Source organism: Colossoma macropomum, unplaced genomic scaffold, assembly GCF_904425465.1.
Source record: "Colossoma macropomum unplaced genomic scaffold, Colossoma_macropomum, whole genome shotgun sequence".
In the NCBI taxonomy this organism is placed as follows: Eukaryota; Metazoa; Chordata; class Actinopteri; order Characiformes; family Serrasalmidae; genus Colossoma; species Colossoma macropomum.
In genome coordinates this window covers 3933095-3955482 of record NW_023494799.1, presented here as the reverse complement: position 1 = coordinate 3955482, position 22388 = coordinate 3933095, and the positions used below count along the sequence as shown (strand labels likewise).

At 37.7% G+C, this 22388-nt stretch overlaps 2 protein-coding genes across 5 annotated transcripts; both read left to right on the top strand.

The window, feature by feature from the left end:
- The first annotated feature begins 267 nt into the window (after window positions 1-267).
- atcaya (ATCAY kinesin light chain interacting caytaxin a) lies at window positions 268-10967 on the top strand. Of its 2 annotated transcripts, none has more exons than XM_036586476.1 (11): window positions 268-344; window positions 3310-3368; window positions 4872-5108; window positions 6038-6205; window positions 6302-6404; window positions 6927-7058; window positions 7160-7246; window positions 9118-9216; window positions 9308-9343; window positions 10190-10252; window positions 10361-10967. In XM_036586476.1, the coding sequence occupies exons 1-11, from the start codon at window positions 268-270 to the stop codon at window positions 10395-10397; spliced, it is 1098 nt and encodes a 365-aa protein (XP_036442369.1). In that variant the 3' UTR covers window positions 10398-10967. The 2 variants fall into 2 exon arrangements, with proteins under 2 accessions (XP_036442369.1, XP_036442370.1); XM_036586477.1 differs by lacking the exon at window positions 268-344 and adding an exon at window positions 2011-2213.
- Window positions 10968-17391: 6424 nt separating this feature from the next.
- LOC118819161 (muscle-specific beta 1 integrin binding protein) lies at window positions 17392-22154 on the top strand. Of its 3 annotated transcripts, none has more exons than XM_036586838.1 (8): window positions 17392-17542; window positions 18304-18394; window positions 18823-18871; window positions 19063-19237; window positions 19617-19688; window positions 19783-19889; window positions 20013-20098; window positions 21835-22154. In XM_036586838.1, the coding sequence occupies exons 1-7, from the start codon at window positions 17517-17519 to the stop codon at window positions 20096-20098; spliced, it is 606 nt and encodes a 201-aa protein (XP_036442731.1). In that variant the 5' UTR covers window positions 17392-17516; the 3' UTR covers window positions 21835-22154. The 3 variants fall into 3 exon arrangements, with proteins under 3 accessions (XP_036442731.1, XP_036442730.1, XP_036442732.1); XM_036586837.1 differs by having other exon boundaries at window positions 21832-22154; XM_036586839.1 differs by lacking the exon at window positions 18823-18871 and having other exon boundaries at window positions 21832-22154.
- The last annotated feature ends 234 nt before the right edge of the window (window positions 22155-22388 follow it).

The following is a 22388-nucleotide window of genomic DNA, read 5'->3' as shown; positions in this document are numbered from 1 at the left end:
ACTTGGAAAAAACGCTGGTTCCATTGACTTACATTAAAAGTAAAGCATGTTTTTTCCTTTTCCTGTAAAGTTACCATTTTGGAGATACGAGCTTTTCTCCCAACACTGGTGGTTTTGGATTGTCACAGAGCAATGCATTTGTGGTCAGAGCATGTATGGTCAGTCAACAGGTAAATTAAATGTTCAAATAACGAAGTTGTGCATGGTTTAATATGTTCCACAGAGAATAATTTGATTATGTTGTGTTGTCTTGCAGGCCCTTGCAGAATGGGCACTCCTGACCTGTCTACACTGCTGGACCACATAGAAGGGAGAGATGAATGGCAGGATGATGACTTCCCCAGGTGTGGAGTGATTTTAAATTGTGTGAAATACAGAACAGGCATTGTGAGCGTGAATGAACCAGAGCATGTATTCAGAGTCCTGCTGGGTCAGTATTTAGAATGAAAAATGAAACATTTTAAGTTCATTTCAGTTTAGGTGTTCATGCAAAATCCCCAAATTCACTCCAGATGGAAGCTTCTTTATGTATGTATGCAAAGCACTTCTTGGAGCTTATAATATTTCATAAGTACTGTTAAGTATTTTAAATTACATTATTAACAATGAGATCAATAGCAATTTGCTTTGCGAACGTGATCATTAAAATATTGGCAGTTTGGAAACACACAGATTTATTGAAATAGTGTTGAATTTACTTGAGTCAGATGTGCACATAATTTCCACATAAAAGAAACATTTCACTTCAAAATGTTTTTTGGGCCACATAGGCCTCCATTACTTGTTAGCTATGTTAGCCTCGTAGCTCCAGTGCAAAGCCAAAGAACCAAACTTCAGACACCAAACATATCTTGATCTCTTGATTACATTTGGGTTAAATAGAACATTCTATAAATTTGGTTATTACAGTGAATTATTCCTTTAAAGGGGAATTCTACCAATTTTTCAAAATTTTGCATAAGATTTTCATTAATATGTTAACAAAGTAACTCAGAAAAAAATTAACCATTCAAGGCAAAGCAAGGCAGGGCAGGTTTATTTATATAGCACCTTTCATACACTGCTGTCATTCAAAGTGCTTTTCAAATGAGAAAATACAAAGATAATTTAAATTAAAATTAAAAAAGATGTGGGGTTTCTAGAGAAACTTACAGGGGTTTTTGTACAGCAGTGTTGAAGAATTTAAATCCACAAAAAGCTGTAGGTTTACTGGTGGTTTTGGGTAATAAATGTTGCTAAATTTTCGTTGAGATGTAAAATGTACTGATTTCTTTACAGTTGTGGTGATAGGAACCAGGGTTCACCATGTCAACAACACAAATATAGGATGAATATACATTATTCACTAACCAAAACGAATGAACATACATATGTTATTTTAGTTTTTATATCCAAGATTTTTCATGCATGTACCTCCCTGCCAAATTTTAAAAAGCACATTTTAGGCCAGAAGCTTGTCGCAAAATAGTGTCTCAGTCATCAAGCAGCATATTCATAATCATTTCATGTAACAACTTTCTGTGAAGGAGCTTCAAGAGGTGGACATCTGGTTCCTATCACCACCATTGTGAACAGTTCTGACTCTGTACGTTTCTCTAGAACAGAGCATTTCACACCAAACCACTCTGAACGACTCTGTTTACATCTTAACCATTTAATTATGCAGAATTTTGTGATAAAATGCCCCTTTAATGCTGACTTTGTTTACACCTTAACAACTGACTGATGCAGTCATTTTGAGAAATTGGTGGATTTGCCCTTTGATGTGCACATTTGAGCCAAGCGTTACTTTTTTTCAGTGCAGTTGGAGCTTCTCCTCTTTGACTTGGCAGAAAAAGGGCAGATGGAGCTCTCAGCTGATCTGGGATCAGTAACAGTGTGTTTTGTTTTTTGGCTGTGCATCCTCACATGCGGCCTCTGTGCAGAGCAGAGAGGGAGCAGGTGCAGCTCTCTCTCCTTAAATGGTAATGAGCCACGTCATGTGACGCAGGCACAAGCCAACAACACAGCAGCATCACCGGGAAAATGGAGGCAGGGCAGGCTTAGAGAAACACAGCTTCAGCATCAGCAGGCCTGCACTGATGAAAAGTGATGCTTTAGATAGTAAACGCCTTTGAAACAATGACATTTTGGGAAACGACAGAGTAGGGGACTTGCTTTAAAGTAAAGGAATCACCAAAGGCTTTATTTTTATTCTCACCTTTTATAAGAAGGTAAGTGACAGGGCAGCTTTGGTTTTCTCTATATGGGTTGTGTTTATGGCCTGTTGTTAAACCAGGCTTCTTATTGCTGGGTTGTACCTGTTTCTCAAGCAGATTTTGCTCTGTTACATCATAAATGATGCTCTGTGTTGAGTAAAGCCTGTGAAATCAGATATAATGGATATAATGTGATACCTCAGTGATGGGATCACATCACTGAGTGCTAAAGAGGAGCAGATTAGTCTGTAATTCTGTTAGATCAGAGTCCTGCTGGTTTGTTTTGCTCTTCTTCATCACTGCTTCTCTCTATGCTTTTCATTCAGTCCTGTTTGCACTGCATGCTGCGTGGGAGGTTGTGTGTGTATGTGTATGGAGGGGGGTTGACACCCTGTGCAAGTTAAGCAGCACTTTGTTAGCACTGAAGCAGCTGCAAACCCCCCACACCAGCGAGCCCATCGCAGTATTAATGAGGAAACTAGCTGCTAATTTCCATATGACTGAGTCTGCTGCATTTAACACAAGCCCCATTCAGTGTCTATGTGAATAAGACACTTTGATTAATCATTATAAAGGATAATTTAGCTTTTTTTTTCAAGAATGATAAAAATTAAATGGTTAAGATGTAAACAATGTCATTCAGAGTGGTTTGGTGTGAAACGCTCCATTCTAGAGAAACTTGCAGAGTCAGAATTTTTATAATGGTGGTGATAGGAACCAGACGTCTGATGAGTTTAATTTATTAGGGATTATATATTAAATGGTTATGAATGCTCTGCCTGGTGACTATTATTTTTTCAGATTTGCCGCTATTTTACCATTTTACCAACATTACATATTAAAAAACACATAAGCCTCACTGATCGTTTTGTATAGTACATAAAATGGCTATATTTGGAAACCCCTGGTTCCTATCACCTCCACTGTAAAGAAATCTGAGTCCGTTAGTTTCTCTACAACGCACCATTTCACATTAAACCACTCTAAATGACTTTGTTTCCATCTCAGTGATTGAATTATGCAGATATTTTGAATACAGTCAAGTTCACTGGTGTATAGAATATGATTTCGAGAACTGAGGTTTGCAATGTTGTCTGTGTATATTTGTAAGGCCACTTCCAGAGGAGGGCGATATGGAGTCTTCTTGTGCTCTTGGAGAGGGGAGAACATGTAAGTTGTGTTTAACATCTAGTCTACACTTCACTGCTACATGAAAAGACTGAGTAATTAGTGTCCAGACCCACTTTATTTAGATAGGCCATAATAGATACAAATAGGCTACAGAAGCTAACATAATAAAAACTAGTCAGGTTTGGTTCCAGATTTTTCCTCAGTGTCCTCCAGCAATTGCATGGATTTGTTAACTCCTTAAATGCCCAGGATTCACCGGCAGGCCAAAAGTTTTACTACACACATCTATAACCTAAATAAAACTGTAATAATTTGTAATTTCCCTGGGATTCTAAGGGGTTACGTTCCATCAGCAGCACACCGGATTTAACATAATGAAGTTCTGATAAACCAATGTTTGGATGGTAACTACAATTAATACTGCGTTGCCAAGAGGAGAGCTTTGGAAATGGATAAACAAACACCATTGACATATAAAACACATTATCAAACATAAATCATTATTAACTATACCATTAATGTTATATGTACAGTAGTATGCAAAAGTTTGGGCACCCCAGTTCAAAGTACATTGGTTGTTTAATGCAATTGAATTTAACACACGGTGATAAAAAAAATAAAGCTAGTCTGTGCAAAAGTTGTCACATTTTATATTTTTTTCCAATATGTTAAACTCAGCATATATTCCAATTTTTGCATACAACTATATTTATCCTAATATTAGAAGCATTTAGTGTTTACAATATTACAATATTACTGTTTAGAATAAGCAGTAGTGTTTGGACTAAATACTAAATACAGCCCAGTTAAGTATCACTGCTGTCAGAACAAAACCTTGTATATCCATTTTTTGCATTTTTCAGTTTTGACATAATTTGAAAATGCCTGTTGTCCTTTACATAGACTGTAAATTTCATGATGAATGGACGAAAATAAACAGCCATAAAATTACTTGGAAAAATGTGTGGTTATAAATTTCACATATATTGGTTTTGCCCCATAACCTACAGGTCCATACACACACACACACACACACACACACACACATATATATATATATATATATATATATATATATATATATATATATATATATGTGTGTGTGTGTGTGTGTGTGTATATATATATATATATATATATATATATATATATATATACACACACAATATGTATATAGTACTTACTGCTTATTTCACAAAGGTATTTTTCTGTGATTTGAATCTTTTCTGTAGGAATGACAAAGAGATAGTAATTTATGTTATCAAAGGAGATTTAGTATTTGTGTTTTTTCTTTCCTACAAGTTCAAATGCAGAATTTCTGTTGATTGTTAGGTTTAGTGTTGGGGAAAAGTAAAGATGCATTTAATAGATATTTAGTTCAATGTAAATTATTGATAAGGTCAGTGCCAAGCATCTACAGTTGACCTTCCAAATAAAGGGTCACCATGTTTACTCCTTCCTTCACTCTTGCTAAGGCCACAGTACTTTTTTAAAAGGCTGCTATAGTTGTAATTCTGACGTGTGCTTTACATTTTTATCCAGCTCCCCCCAGCTCGCTGCACATCAGTGCAACTGGTGGGGGTGCAGCCCATCGGAAGCGGCGAACCCTCGTAGCCCCAGACATGAACCTGTCTCTGGACCAGAGTGAAGGATCCCTGCTGTCCGATGATTTCCTGGATACGCCCGACGATCTGGACATTAACGTTGATGACATTGAAACTCCTGATGAGACAGATTCCCTGGAGTTCATCACCAATGGCAACGACCTAGAATGGGAAGGTTGGCTTCGGACCGTTCTGGAGTCTTTTGCTAGATATCTTATTTAAAGTTATAGTACCATGTAAATATAGGTACACTTTTTTTGAAACACCTACCTTGTACTTCCACTTGCTGGCCACTTTATTGGAAACATCTACCTTGTACTTCTACTCGCTGGCCACTTTATTAGAAACACCTACCTTCTACTTCCACTCACTGGCCACTTTATTAGAAACACCTACCTTTTACTTCTACTCGCTGGCCACTTTCTTAGAAACACGTACCTTGTGCTTCCACTCACTGGCCACTGTATTGGAAACACCTACCTTGTACTTCTACTCGCTGGCCATTTTATTAGAAACACCTACTTATGCGTCCTCTCACTGGCCACTTTATTGGAAACCCCTGCCTTGTGTGTTCTCTCACTGGCCACTTTATTGGAAACCCCTACCCTATACTTCCACTGACTGGACACTTTATTAGAAACAGCTACCTGCTAGGTCCACTATATAGGTGGACAGATGCAGAACGTAGCCTATCTGTAGCTGCACAATTCCTACCACATTCATCATTGGTCCGTTTCTGACCACGATATACAAAAATATCCAGACAAGAACGGCTCTGTGTTCAGAAACTGAACACTGATGATGGGCTTTTGAATTCAGGTTCCAGTCCTGGATTTTTTGATCACTAGTAAGTATGACAATAAGTGGCCAATTGGCTACATCAACAAGTCAGTTATTTAGCTGGATTACTGCAGCATGGTGGAGATACAAGGGAGGGGTTTCTGATAAAGTATGACCGGGGTGTCCATTGTACATAATACAAACATAAAGATGTAGCATATATCATTCCTATCATTGTGCACTGTATGGCTTTGCACAAGACTAAAAAGAAGGACCCCATTCTGTCCATTAACCTTAATAGTTTGTTGTTTGTGCTGCCTCCAGATGACACGCCAGTGGCCTCTGCGAAATCAGGCCCTGCCGAAGGGGCCGACGAAGTGGGGGAGGACGGCGGGAATGGCCGCCTGTGGAGAACGGTCATCATCGGAGAGCAGGAACATCGCATTGACATGCAGGTCATTCGGCCGTACGTGCGGGTCATCTCTCACGGAGGTCAGTTCTAGCACACTTTAGTTTATATTTGACACACGTGGCGTGTGTTTCCTGATGTGTCACTGTTTTTGTTTTGCTCTCGTTCCTGTCCTGCAGGTTATTATGGTGAGGGCCTGAATGCCATCATCGTGTTCTCGGCGTGCTACCTGCCCGACAGCAGCTGCCCGGATTACCATTACATCATGGAAAACCTCTTTCTGTGAGTAACAGACTAATATTGCATGTTGGAAATATTTGGAAATGTTGCCTAAGGATGCCTATTAATACTAACTCCAGTTTCAGCTCAGCTCAGTGAAAATATATTTATATATAATTTTTTAAGCACAGCTTAGTGGCTTGTACCTAATATTACTAAAAAGATAAATTATTTCATGGACTTTTTATTTATATTTTTTTATTTTCATGGACATTTTTATTTCTTTTATTTTCTATAAATCTCTGTTAGTTTTTACTTGGTTTTTTTGGGGGGTTTTTTTGTAAATGCAACTGCATTGTAATGTATAAAAGGTCATGTATATGAGACACTATGTAAACAATTGTATCTGAAAGGCCATATGAATAAAGTTTATCATTATTATTATTATTATTTTTAAAACCATTTACCCCTTTCTTACTGTATATATTGTCTTTTTCTAATGCCTCTTTATCTGGTTCTCATTCCATTTCGTTGGACCCCCATCCGCCCCCCGCTCCCATCCCTCAACCCCCCTTCTGCATTTAGGTATGTAGTGAGCAGTCTGGAGATGCTTGTAGCTGAGGATTATCTGATCATCTACATGAACGGCGGAACCCCTCGCAGTAAGATGCCAGGTATCAGCTGGCTGAAAAAGTGCTATCAGATGATTGACAGAAGGTCAGTACAGCCACAGCTGCTCATTCTTCATGAATCTAAAGCGATGCAGAAAAACAGCACTGAGGTTACATTTGAACTGACATGAAAACCTTTGCTTATAGACTGAGGAAGAACCTGAAGTCTCTGATCATCGCACATCCTTCATGGTTCATACGCACAGTTCTGGCCATCTCCAGACCCTTCATCAGGTAAAAGTCATCATCTTCTTTATCATCATCATCACTGTCATCTCCATTCTTTACTGACTCCGAGTGAGAGTTATACTTATACAGTCATAGACTGAACTATGCTTCATAGCACACTGTATATTATCAGTCATGAGAAAACACATCAAAAGAGTAACTTTACTAGAGAAGGAAAAAAGTTCTTAACGTCTGTCAACATAGTCAATGAATTTATGAGGATTAATTTGGAACCAAATGTGCATAAAAACACAAGGCCTGCGGGCCAAGCCAGGCCCGTGACACTCCTATTTGGCCGAATTATTTTAATTTTCTGTTCTTATTAGCCTATTGCACCCTGAGATGCACTACAGTCCCCAGCATGCACTGCAACATAGGGTGCGTTCTGACCACCTTCCTTCAACAACAATCTAAAGGCCAGCAGTTACACAAAAAGAATATCTGGTGTCTAATTCAAGCAAATAGGCAGTTTAAAAAAAAAAACTAAAATAAATTATTTTTATTTAGAATAATTTGTGAAGATGTATTCAATGTCTATTTTCCTGTTGCAGTTTTGGCATATTTTGAATCAACAATGGCCAGTTCGGGTCATTGCAAAATAATAAACACAGCTGGCCCATGGATTTGCTGAGATTTTTTAATATGGCCCTTTTAGTGGTTGAGTTTGACACCCCTGCTGTAAAGAGTAGCTGGAGTTTTCAAATGCTGTTGGTAAGTTATTATAGCAAGGATATATAAACATAGATATAGATAGATAGATATATAAACATAGATAAGGCATACATACACATTTTATGTAAAACTGACCAGGCCCCCCCAGTCCAATTCAATGTTTTGTTGATCTAAGTGTAAATAAGTGAACACATCCTCTACAGAGAACACACTTCTGCACATTTTAATTCACAACTACCGTTTACTTGCTGAATTTAACATCATGAAAAAATAAAACATAAAATATAAAATGTGCCATAAATTTTGCACAGGCATCATTTTATTTTTTCCCAACCAATAAACAGTAATTGTGCGTTAAAATGTGTAAAATTGTGCTCGTTGTAGAGCCAATATGTCAAACACAGGGCAATCTTATTAGTCAGTTCTAGGGTACAATCCTATCTGGCCAGCAAAAGTATTTTAATTTTCTGTTAATATTAGCCTGTTTTACAATGCACTACACTAAAGTCCCCAGCATGCACTGCAACGTAATGTGCGCTCTGGCTCTCCTACACCAACAACAATCTATAGGACAGCGGTTAAACCTCAGTTCTACACAATTCCACTCCAGTAATAATCACCAAATGCATTTCAGCTGCGATTTAGCCAACATAAACACCAAAACGCCAGCTCAGCGTCTCAGAAACTGAGCCCAAGTATTGATGAACTTGCAGCAAAGAAAAGATGCCAGGTGTCTAGTTCAAGTAAATAGGTAGAATTAAAGGACTGAGCTCCTGTGGACATTTAAACTTTGAATATTTCAAGTATTAATGTAATATTTCGAGGTCTACTTCAAGTACCTGAATTTTACTGTTGACGTTTTTGCATATTTAGTATTAACATTGGTCAGTTTGGTTTATAGCAAAATATTAACTAAACATTAAATAAAGCATAGGTGTTCTCTGGCCCACGGATTAGTTGAGATTTTTTAATATGGCCCTTTTAGTGGTTGAGTTTGACCCCCCTGCTGCGGAGGATGTGTTAACTTATTTACACTTATGCCCAAACTTTTGCACACAACTAAAAATTCTGATGTCAAAACAGACAATTTGTTCCATATTTGCTATGATGAACATTTATAACATGAAATACGTTTATTGCCTATACTTCTACATTAAACTATATCCACCCATAAAAGTGTTTCATCTCTTTGCCTTTTGTTGCAGCGTGAAATTCATGAACAAAATCCGCTACGTGCACAGCTTAGAGGAACTGGAGCAGATTGTCCCCATGGAGCACATCCACATCCCTGAGTGTGTCATACAGTGAGTGCTTAAATCAGTCCGTCCTCCGTGCAGATGATTTAAGATGACTTTACAAGGTCGTTTGAGTCATTTTGCTCTTTGTGTGTTTCAGGTATGATGAAGAAAGGATCAAAGCACGAAAAGAGCGGTAACCTGTCGTCTCCCAACACATATTTATATTTAATATCTGCACTGAATCGCCGGTTTAACTACATCTACCTTGCACCTACACTTGTTGGCCACTTTATCAGAAACACTATGCAGCAGTGACTCTAGCCATCGGCTAGAGGGCGTCTAACACAAGCTGTGCATCAGGGCTACAGACTGCACACCAAGTTGGAGCTACAAGGGAGGGGTTTCTGATAAAGTGGGCCGATAATTAATATTATCGAATATTGTGAGAATTTAAATGCCAATATTTTGCAAATTAGCACTCTTTTGTTCTCTTATACATACTGCTCCTCCTTTATTTATCCATTCTTTTTATGGAATCAATCTAATCTATGAGTACACTCTTCAAATGATGGTTCTTCAGGGGTTCTTAGTAAAGAAAATAGTTCTATATAGATCCATGAACACTCAAAGAACCTGCTGCATGATTAAAGGGTTCTTTGCATCATGAAAGCATTCTTCAGATTGATGGAGAATGGTTGATGCAATAGAAGAACCATATATATATATATATATATATATATATATATATAAAGAACCCTTGAAGAACCATCATTTTTAAAAGTGTAGTTGACAAATTAACTACACACAAACATACAGTCATATTTGAACACCTCCCAGTCAAATTTCATATTTTGTTGATTTTTTACTTTTTTTAAGTAAAAATAATAACACAACTCCTACAGGGAACACACTTAAATATGGATTTTTTTTCTGCTAAATGCACAGTTTCTGAGTTTAACATATTGGGGAAAAATATATAAAACACAAAATATGCCGAACACCACAAACTCAGTTACCCATGATGCTTGTGTGTGTTTAGAATGGAACAGGAGGACAGAGAGCATCAACCGCAAGAACAGCAAGAATGCACCAAGACAGACAGGTGAGCAGATCTGTAATGCATTACTGTGAAAGTATTCATAGTCACTACGTTTGTTTGTCTCTCTGCTTTTACACTGACCGCGCCACTAAATCAAACATCTCTCTCCAGGCCTGCGACGACGACAGCCGGGGAGCCGGTCCTGTGAGGCTGGAGGGCCTTTCGGTAGAAATCACTCTCACTCGCTGATCTAAGTCCAGCTTCTTCTCTCTGTGTCCTGTTATAATAGCAGACATCACACACTGGTCTCAGATCAGCGCTAAAGAGTGCGGTTTACTGCTGAGAGGGAGGAAAAAAGGCACAATATTTCAAGTCTTGTCAGAAGAACACCACCAGGTGGCACTCCACCCCGACAAACGTCTCTGTATTCAGTAGCAGGATGTGTAAGCTCTACAGACCCTCTGTGCTGCAACCCCCAGTAATGACCTACCCCTGCTTTATGACCCTGCACTGCAAAAATAATACATAATGGCAAGTGAATGCATCTTAAGTGTAGCCAGTAAATCTAGGATTTTTAATTAGGAGATTGTTGGAAGAAAATTATGACCTATTTCTATATCTGTCAGAGCAAAACCTCATATCTCTATTTTTGTCATTGTTCAGTTTTTGACATTGTTTGGAAATAGCTCTACATTGGGTTTAAATTTCATGAAGAATGAGCCAAATAAAATGGTCAAAAAATGCTTGGAAAAAAGTCTGGTTCCATTGACTTACATTAAAAGTGAGGTATGTTTTTTCTTCTCCTGTAAAGTTACCATTTTGGAGATACAAGTTTTTGTTCAGACAGCAGTGATATGTTTTTTAAGCTATAAAATATTATTTTATAGAAACGTTCTTATTACACTGGCAGATAATCTAAAGAAATAATGTTTGAATGAAGTAAAATAACGTATAGTAAGTAGTTTGATGATTTGACTTGGCAAAATCACTTAATGTAAGTAGTTTCTAGAAAAAGGTTAAAACAGTACTGTGCAAAAGTCGAGACCCTTCAGTTGTTTAATTTTTGCTCTAAATAGCCATTAAATACATGTTATTCATTATTCTAATGCTAAACCAACTTCTGAGACTGAACTTTGGAGGTGTGGCAGCAGATTTCTTTGAGATACTGAAAGTGAGTCTCCTGAAAAGAATGGAATCTGTAACAAAGGTAAAAAGTATACACACTAAACACTGAGAAATCTGATTATATTCATTTTTTTAGTGTAATTTGCTGCAAAATATGTTTTCTGCTTTTTTCCTGACAATGAAAAATGCATACCTTGTTCTTAATGTTTTGATTGGAAATTAAATAAATGGCAGGTGGTCTCTGACTTTTGCACAGTACTGTAATCTTAAAATATGCTAATATATCCTAATGAGAAATATTGCATATTGTCTACAATTATGATGCTTCTACTTGCCAGTATATAGTTTTTGCTGTGTGCCACTGACCAGTGCCATCTTTAAGGAATGTTATGTCACCCGCCTATACAAAACTATGGGTGTGTCTACTCAGGAGCGACGTTTAAAAGTAATGCATGCAAAGGTTTGGACATCCTTTGGTCATCCTTTACGTCTCCGTGTACATGCGCCCGGCTAGAATGTATCGTTAATCCATTTTGCTGGTTCTTCATACAGATTTTCCATGTTTAGATCTGGATCCTTTTTTTTGAAACGTTTCTGAATGCTTTCTGTCACTGGTATCATGCTCAGATTTTGGCTTTTAACGTTTTCACAGAAGTGCCAGTCAGTACTTGCTGGAAAATATGACTTGGCACAGATGTGTTTGATGGTGATTTTGTGTTGCCTTATGTTCTGAATGTCAAAATTTCAAAATTAAACATGCCGTTATGTGTATTTGCTCTTATTTTTTAGCATGTTATGCTCATCTTCTATCATGATATCTGTGTAAGATTGTAATATTTATAATATTGTGTTTGAATAAAAAATATTGACAACATACAGTCATGTGGAAAAGTTTGCACACCCCTGATCAAATGACGTTTTGTTGATTTTCTAAGTGAAAATAAGTTAACACATCCTCTAAAGAGAACACATTTAAATATGGCGTTTTTTTTCTGTGAATTTTAGCGCACAATTACTGTTTATTTGCTAAGTTTCCTATGTTGGAATAAATAAAACATAAAATATATATGTGAACTTATTTTCGCTTAAAAAAATCAACACACTAAATTTGACCAGGGGCGCCCAAACTTTTGCATACAACTGTATACAGTCATCAGGGATGAAATTTCACAACAATGTAATTTTACAATCTAACAGATCTTATAAGAGCCTATCAATTAATTTATGTTGTAATAAGGCTTAAGGGGAACATATGAGAAGAGACCGTTTAAAGGATTGATTTTCTCTGTGTGTATTGCTAAATATACAAGCACATGTAAGACAAAATCCACTGATTTTTGAAAATTTCGGCATAATTCAGTGGTTGATTAATGTGAACAATGCTATTCAGAGTGATTTGATGTGAAATGGTTCATTGTAGAGAAACTTACCATGTCAGATTTCTTTACTGTGGTGGTGATGGGAACCAGGCGTCGCCAAATATAGCCGTTTTATTTACTATCCTAAATCAGTCAGCCTTAGAAGTTTCAATATGGAATGTTGATGACGATAAAATAGTGGCAAATTTGAAAAAATAACAGGCATCATCGCATTCATAACCATTTCATGTAATATCTTTCTGTGAAGGAGCTTTTAGAGGTGGACGTCTGGTTCCTATCACCACCACTGTGAACAATTCTGAGGGACTTTTTTCCCTTAAAATGTTCTGCTTATGCCTCTTTGGCATCAATGCATTTTAAAAAAACATTTTCGCCCAAAAAACTGTGGTAAAACAGTGCTGCAGATTGTTACAACCAATTCTACACTCCTAAAAAAGATTCAAGGGTTCCTTAGCAAAGAAAACGGTTCTATACAGAACCATGAACACTCAAAGAACCCTTTGCATGATTAAAGGGTTCTTTGCATTGTGAAAAGTTTCTTCAGGTTGATGGAGATTGTGCTGTGGATGGTTCTATATAGAACCTTTTTGAAAAGGGTGCTATATAGCAACAAAAAGGGTCCTACTATTGTTACAATGTCAATTTTGACCAAATTGAAGAAGGCTTTTTGGTGCTATATGGAACGTTTAGTCATACAAAGGGTTCTTTGAAGGTCCATGGTTCTATATAGAATCATTTTTGTTGTTAAAGAACACTTGCAGAACCATCACTTTTAAGTGTGTAGGCTGTAACAGAAAATGAGAGTGGGCTTTCACCCCAGACCCGAAAACCAGTCACCATTTAAAAAAAAGAAAACAGCTCAGGTTTATTTATATTTTTTATTATATTAATATTTATATTTTCTCAATGGCAACATGCTAAGCTTAGATGAGATGTTGCAACCTCAGGAACGAGCATGTGAAGAGTTAAAAGTACTGGCCCGGTCTGAACAGGTTTACTTCCTGTTCATGTCAGAAAGGAAAAAGCCCTGAATGTCCAGTTTGGTAATGGCTTGGCAACCTCTTGCATACACCGCATAGGCATAACATTGCATGGGGTTCCTTTTAAACACTGTGTCCACTCACTGTCCACTCTATTAGACACTCCTACCTTGTCAGTCCACCTTGTAGATGTACAGTCAGAGACGATAGCTCATCTGCTGCTGCACAGTTTGTGTCGGTCATCCTCTAGTCCTTCCTCAGTGGTCACAGGACGCTGCCCACAGGACGCTGTTGGCTGGATATTTTTGGTTGGTGGACTATTCTCAGTCCAGCAGTGACACTGAGGTGTTTAAAAACTCCAGCAGCACTGCTGTGTCTGATCCACTCAGACCAGCGCAACACACACTAACACATCACCACCATGTCAGTGTTAGTGCAGTGCTGAGAATGATCCACCACCCAAATAGTACCTGCTCTGTGAGAGTCCATGGGTGTCCTGACCACTGAAGAACAGGGTAAAAGGGGGCTAACAAAGTATGCAGAGAAACAGATGGACTACAGTCTGTAACTGTAGAACTACAAAGTGCACCTATATAGTAAGTGGAGCTGATAAAATGGACAATGAGCAACAGCAACATGAGAAACAAGGTCATAATGTTATGCCTGATCGGTGTACAGTCATGCACATAATGTAACAAAGCAGTAGGTAAATACATAAATGAGCACAGATAGACTCACAGAAAGGCTATTATGACTGGGCATCATTACACAGCTATCAGGCAGCACATAACCATTTCTGTGAGGAAGTTTTCAGAGGCGTTAAGCTCTTCAGACGTCTGGTTCCCTTCACCACCACTGTGAACAATTCTGACTGTGAGTTTCTCTAGAAGGGAACATTTCACACCAAACCACTCTGAATGACTTTGTTTACATCTTAACTGTTTAATTATACAGAACCTTTGAAAAAATAGTGGAAGTCCTCTTTAAGGGATGTTTTAAGCCAGTGTGGCGAGCAGGCTGTGGTTGCAAAAGCTCTAATTTGCTTGTCTAGCCAGTTTAAGCCTGACCGTGGCGTTTGTTTACATAGCAGCGGAAGCCTTCTGAAACACACTGCACTGACTCATTCAGCGTTACTGTACATTTGTGGTTGAGTTCACACAAGTTTGTCACGTTTCACATGAGACACGCTGCAGCTTAGACGCGATCCAGAATCATACTCACATATGAATGTACTTATGAATTTATTCATATATTAACTCAATTAATATACTTTTGAGTTAATATAGGTAATGATTCCTTACTTATATGTTTAAGTACTTCACAATGGAATTAAATATAGAGTAAGATTTAATAATAATAATAATAATAATAATAATAATAATAATATTAATAAAAGTAAGCCCAGATTTTAGCGGGGTGACTGTGCCTCCTCCACCATTAAACTGCAGCTGTTATATTGCATAGAATACATGTGCAAGTGATATGACTCAACATGTGTTCCCTTTTTTTCCACACCATTTGGGGGCAGGGTTACAGGTGTAGACGTTCTTGTTCTTACGTGGCCGTTGGCTTACTCTTCAGGATTCTCAAGGCTACTTACTGAATGATAGAAAGGCTCACCAGACGTCCTTTATCAATCTGAAAATAATAAATATATGAAAACCTCTTGTTTGGGGGATAGATACATGTCAGGAACAAAATGTTCTTTTAATCTTAGGTGAATCTCAGCTGTGGTGTGAAGGCTGGTGAGCATGTCTTTGAACAGGAACAACATGTTTTATATCTGATTGAACCTCAGGAGCTGTGGTTTGAACGTTGGTGAGCTAGTAAGGTGCTATACAACAACATATAAAACTCAGGTGCTCTCCAAGTGAATTGGAAAAAGGCAGTCATGAGAAGCTGCTATATTCTTGACCACACATGACCACATAAACACTCTGTCACATGCTCTGACGTTGGTTACTTCCATATGTGTCCTCAAGTTACATCACATATAACGAAGTGGTCAGTCGCCCACCCACTCAGAGACCTAAATAAAGTAATGACCCTTATTGTCACAGGCAGCACTTCGACATTGCAGTTGGCTACGAGTAGGAATGCAATATGAATATGACAGTTATATAAACATTACACTTATTACCAGCAAACTATGGCTTGATTTAAAGAGCTGTGATTAAAAGGTTTTCCATTAACTGGATTAGCAGGCTGAGTCAAGTCGTGACTGTCAATGTCAATGTTTTTCTATTTTTCTTTGTTATAGTAACAATAATAATAATGATAATAATAATTATAATAAAAAGAAGGACACTGCCCACGTTATAAACTTTTAACATTAAACAGCATATGGGTTCACACACTGTCTGAAGTGAAACCCAACACCTGCGGCCTCATGACTGTGGACGTGTCCTCAGTTTGCCCGACTTTGACTGGCCTCCATGAGACTTGGAGAAACATGTGTCTCTGCAAGTGTGCCAGGGGGTTACACTGTCCCATGAAACCTTTCCCCTAAATACATGACTCTTCATCCGGGACAACACTGCAGCTAAGAGCCGCCCGCGTGAAGAGCTTTGCGATAAGACCCCAAAAGCCCTTTAATTGACACATTTCCACTTGCAGCTAATATTAGCCTCACATATTCACTATATTATTTGCTGTAAATACAGCTAAGCTTAGCTCTTTAAAAAGTTCTTTAAGAGTTCTTCAGTAAAGGGAATGGTTCTATTTAGAACCGTGAGTTCTATATAGAACCATTTCATGCTTAAATAGTTCTGGGCATGGTGAAATACTTCTTCAGTACACTGAGGATGTGTTGCATATGGTTTTAAATAGACCCTTCTTGAAAACGCTTCTATGTAGCGCCACAAATGGCTCTTCTGTTGTTACAAGCTTGACATGACAACATCGAATCAACTCACGTTTATTGTCACGTCACAGTTACAAAGATGTGAAGATGAGTGAAAATCTTAGGTGCGTACCCTACCCACCTTGCAGTAATAAAATACAATTTAAAAAAATTGAAAATACAAAAAAAATTAAGAAAAAATAGGTATACATTCACACATTAGACTCTGAATATATACATATACACAATATACACATTAATATACACCAGTATTGCACCATTCTAATGCACAGTTTTTGTGTAGTAATATAAGTTATGAAATAAAAGCTATTATATGTACGGTTGTACACATTTCCATAAAGGCAATTCGTGAGTCTGAGGTAGATAACTAAATAAGATGCAGGGTACAATAGAACCCTTTTGGTGCTAGGCCTACATAGAACCATTTTGAAAAACCAATCTGAAGAACTATTTCATCATGAAAATGAACTATTTAAGTGTCAAATGGTTCTATATAGAACTCATGGTTCTAAACAGAACCATTCCCTTCACCCAAGAACTACTGAAGAGCCATCTCTTTAAAGAGTGTGTCTGTTTACTCTCACAGTGTTGAGATTTTTCCCCAGATCACTTCATAACTTCCACCCTACGGTAGTACAGCTGGAGGACGTGCTCGGACATTCAGCGTTCAATTGTTCTCACATGATTCTGCAAACCACCATTTCCTTCCCCAAGCGACGGTGGGCGTGGTCCAAACCAGTTACGACCGCCTCGTCTGCAATCTGATTGGTCTATCCACGATGGGCCGGGTCTTGATTGACAGGCCATCTCTGGCTTATATAGCCATGCGGCGTGGTAGTATTCTATTCAATGGACGACTTGTAGGACCACTCTGAGCCGAAGGAGAGAGTTTTTTTTTGGCAAACAAAGTTAGCAAACTTTCCGAAAGTCCTTCACTGGTCAATAAAATCACATCGGCGAAAGAAAACCGACCGGACAAAATGAAGTACATTATAGGAATCGGCGGGTGAGTACCAAGCAGTCTGTTAACTTCATCTGCGGTGATGTTTTGCTGACGTAACGTTGGCCATTTCACGAGTTTTGTGTCTGTAGAAGTGTTTAGACGATTGATTATGTTTATATTTTTGTGAAAATTATCAGAAATTTCTCGAAGATTCGTATCTGCAGTCTGTGGGTGGTTTTAAACGGTTTTGAGGAGCGCGCGGGGAGTTTAACTTTAGGCGGGAGATTCAAAACACAGCGCGCGGGCAACGTGTAGCTACGTTAAACCAAAACAGTGATCACGTAAAAATCCAGTCAGACTAACCAATAAAGCAGTTTATTTGATATATTTTATTTTAATATAACGTACAGCTTGGTGTCATATCTTCAGTTTTAGAGTTTAAAGGGGTATTTTTATTTTGACCATTGAGGAGACGTTGTTTCTGCCCTGTATAAGGTTTTTAAATAACAGTCGTTGTCAATAAGTTAAATAAAGTCATATTGGTGTGGTTAATATCTAACTTAACTTTTTTTTTGTTTGTTTTTGTTTTACGAGGGCAATATATTTTATATTTCCTATTAGTGATCCATAACTGAGGATAAGGCTAACGTTAGTGAGTTGAATGTTTTTTGTGCTAACAGCGTTTATCCCGCCAATTTTTTAAACCTAGCCGTCTTGTAAGTTAGCTAGGTCAGTAATATAGCATAAAAATTGACATCTTTTTATTTATTTATTTTTCTAAATCTACATATTTTACAATTTTGCATATTTTTGTTTTTCTTCAGGGTGACCAATGGTGGGAAAACCACACTGACCAATAGGTTAGTCCAAGCCTTGCCTAACTGTTGTGTGGTACACCAAGATGACTTTTTCAAGGTGAGTTTATCTATGTTTAACACAATTTTAGCACAAAGTCACGAGACATGAGGAGTTTAATCACAATACGTGCAAAGACCAAGGTTAAAATATCCATTTCCTACTTTGCTTTAGCTTTCTTTAGCCTTTTCTTTATAGTTATGCAGGGCTTGTAATGTAGTTTTGAATAGTATTTGTTAGTAGTATTTCTGTAAAATGCTCAGTTTAGTTGTATTTTGGCTGCTTTTTGTCTACTTAGATTCATTTTTTAGATCAGTAAGTTGCTTTTTATGAGCTTAGATGAAAAGCACAGTTAGAAGAAGCAAATGAAGAGTATTTTTGGAGGATACATGATGTTGGGTCCCTTGTGATGATAGTGTGATCAGATCTGTTAGATCATGGATCACTTTGAGGCTTCTGCAGTGTTTTATTGGTCACTGTTATTTCAGCCACCGGATCAGATACAAGTGGGAGAAGATGGCTTTAAACAGTGGGATGGTAAGAATGATTTGACCCTAGGTGACCAATAACTCCCCTTTTTTCCGTAAACATTGCCCTTAACAAAACCCATTTAAAATTGTCATCCCTGTTCCATTTACCCTCATCCCCTATCCAGTGTTTGAATACACTTTAGTCGTGTGTCGTCATCAGTGTTTTACATCGTGCCTTTTTGTTTTCATCCTCTTCAGTGATAACAGCGATGGACATGGAGGCCATGGTGAACACCATCAAAGGCTGGCTGGAGAACCCAGTCAAGTTCGCACGATCTCACGGCATACAGGTGGCGCCGGCCACGGAAATGGGCCCTCCGGAGGACCAGATCCACATTCTAATCGTGGAGGGATTTCTTCTGTATAATTACAAGTGAGTATTACATAACTGTACAGTCAGGCCCATGAACGTTTTAGTTAATGAAGATTAGCTTCTTAGTAACGTCTGAGTGCCCCTTTGGTCACGTGACCTGTTGTCAGGGTTCACACAGCGTATGTGCTAGAGGAGCGTCCCTGCCTGCCCTTGGCAGATGCCTCTGCAGACGTATAGATAAGGGACGTGTCAGCTGATTCGGACCGCCTGGGTTGTTTTTGATTTGGTTTCTTGAACGTAATGTGCTGCGTTAGAGTTATATCTGCCTTTACAGCACCTACTGTTTCCAAATATAGATTTCATGTTCCTTAATATCAGGTATTCTGTAGAACTGTGCAAGACCCAAGTTTTATGAGGCCTCCTTGCTTCCTCCCTACAGGCCTCTGATGGACGTGTATGACAAGTGTTATTACATCACCATCCCTTACGAGGAGTGCAAAAGGAGGAGAAGGTGCGTAGCGAGCTTGAAAGTCCAAGGAGTTCAGTTTTGAAATGCATCAATGAAAGGCTCATTTAAATTAATATTTTTATTCTCTCACCCCCAGTACGAGACAGTACACAGTCCCTGACCCTCCTGGCCTGTTTGATGGTCATGTGTGGCCCATGTACTTGAAGCACAGAACAGAGATGGAGACGAGCTGTTTGCCCATCGGTTTGTAAACTTGCTCCTTATAACTAATTACTTGAAGACTATTTAATAAAATTGATGTAAGTTAATATTATTTAAAACAAAACTGTCACTTATCTGCATTACAATTTTTATATCAATCACCAGAATACCTGAATGGCTTGAAAACGAAAGAGGAGATCTACAATCAGGTGTATGAAGACATCCACAATACACTTTTGAATCGTTTATAGGTAAGAGGAACCACACTTTACTGTCCTATTATACCATCACTGAACCAATGTGGTTATACAATACTGCTCTAAAGTTTGGAGTCACTATTCAAACTTAAGATTTCATTTTTAATTTTTATATATAATGACTTACAATTCAAATACAACAAGTGCAATGTACTTTTGGATGTCTTATTTAATATTTCAAGTAGTTTGGCAACCATTAAATCATCTTTAATCATTACTTAGATTTTAATAGCTCTTTCTTTCTATCTGCCTTGAAATACATTATAAAAGGCATTATGGTATTAATTACATTACTTCATGTAGTCATTTTAGGAGCAGCTACAGCTTTGTTCATTTTAGACATGTCTAATTTCCTAACTTTTTAATTATTTTCATTTATTTATTTAATTTATTTATTACAGGTTCCTACAAATTATTTTAAATACAATCATTTACAAAAGTTTGGGTGCCCTTGATCAAATTCTGCCGTGTTGATTTAAGTGAAAATAAGCGTTATAGTGTTATTAGTGTCTGTTATTTTTAATTTGACCAGACATGTTCAGATGTCATGTCTTTTGCATATGACTGTATATAAGCTTTAAGTTTAACAGTACATGTACATTAGACTTTTATCTGCCATCATATATTGAAATTAATGTATTATTGAAGACATTGACTTCAAACTTATGAACGGTGACTCCAGTCTTTTGAGCAGTGCTGTATATGCTGTTAACAGCAGTAAAGGGAAGGAAATCCAGTACAAACCCCAATCGAATCATATTCAGGCTCTTAAAACTGGCTTTGCATAGAAAAGGCAAAGTAAATGTACCTTAGATCATGAGTATTTGTATTGTATGTGAAATGATTATGCAGCGATCTAAGATAGTGACTATTTTTAATAGAAGCTGTTGACCCAGTTGATAGCACATGACCTCCCACTCAGCACTAAATGTATCACATTGGCTGAAACAGAAGTGTTTCCGCTTTTATGGCAGTATAGCACTTCCTATATTTAGCAAGGCCTAAATCTCCAAGGACCTCTGCTGGATGGTTCTAGCTAAATCTCACTGTGCTAAATTGTAAGGTGTGTGTGTGTGTGTGTGTGTGTGTGTGTGTGTGTGTGTGTGTGTGTGTGTGTGTGTGTGTGTGTGTGTGTGTGTGTGTGGTGTTGTTTTTTTTTCCCCTTCTAGTAGTAAATAATGATCTCACTTTTTAATTGTAGAAGAGAAATACGTGACAATCTTACATCCAGACATTATTCTGATAACTGTAAACACAGAGCCACCTACTATAAACTCACACTTCTCCCATTTCCTTTGTTTACTGATGTTACAAGTGGTTTTGACTTCTAAAGTGATGGTTTGATGTAACAGCCTTGATTTGAGTGGCTCTAAACTAAACTCTTGCTTAATGTGGTGTCATTTTATTTTTTTATTTTTTTTTGTTAAAAGAAGTAGATTTTTACTTCTGCTGCTTCTGACAAACATTCACAGATAATTGTCACTCATGAATAATCAACTTGTGAATTATACATGACAAAGAGCCACTGGGTCTCAGTTTTTTGGCCAAGGTGTGGATTAAGGGGCATTTGAATTTCTATAGAAGTCTGTGGGGGTGCTGCATTATTGCCCCTCTTCTGTTCATGTTTAAAGGACCATTTGCTTGAGTGTGATTGCCATTGTTACCATTGTGAAGACAGCCTTTAAAATGACCTGAATGTGAGAATTAACATTTCTTTTCTTTCCCAGCAGGAGCATCCTGAGCAGCAGCTCCATGTACAGAACTGTAAATACCTCCCATCAAGAAGATTTTTTTTTAAAAACATTTTACACCAAATGTAATTGTACTTGTAAATAGGACGTTGGAATGTTAACTTATCATGTCTTTTGGTGGAACATTTTCATTTTTAGTTTTTATGATATTCTTTTGGTTGTTATTTTATTACTTCCATTTGAAGATGTTATTCAAGGCAGTGCCTAGTTACTCTGACTCCATGCAGGCAGTAGCCTCATTACCGTTCTGTGAAAATGTTTGCCAATAAATTCCAGTTTGTTACTGTGGTGTCAGTTGAGTTCTGTCGTTCGTGTCTTCACTTTGCTTCTGAAAAGCTACATATACAAAAACTAACTGCACAACTGGTCAAATTTTTGGTGTAATTATTTCCCTTCCAACGAGAAACGGCCATATTTACTCATTGTTATTTTATTGTGTTACTCTAAAAAGAAACATTGTGATTATGAATGTGTTCATATCACTGGCTCTGGCTGAGTAGTGATATCTTCACAGGTGTTTACGTTCATTAGTG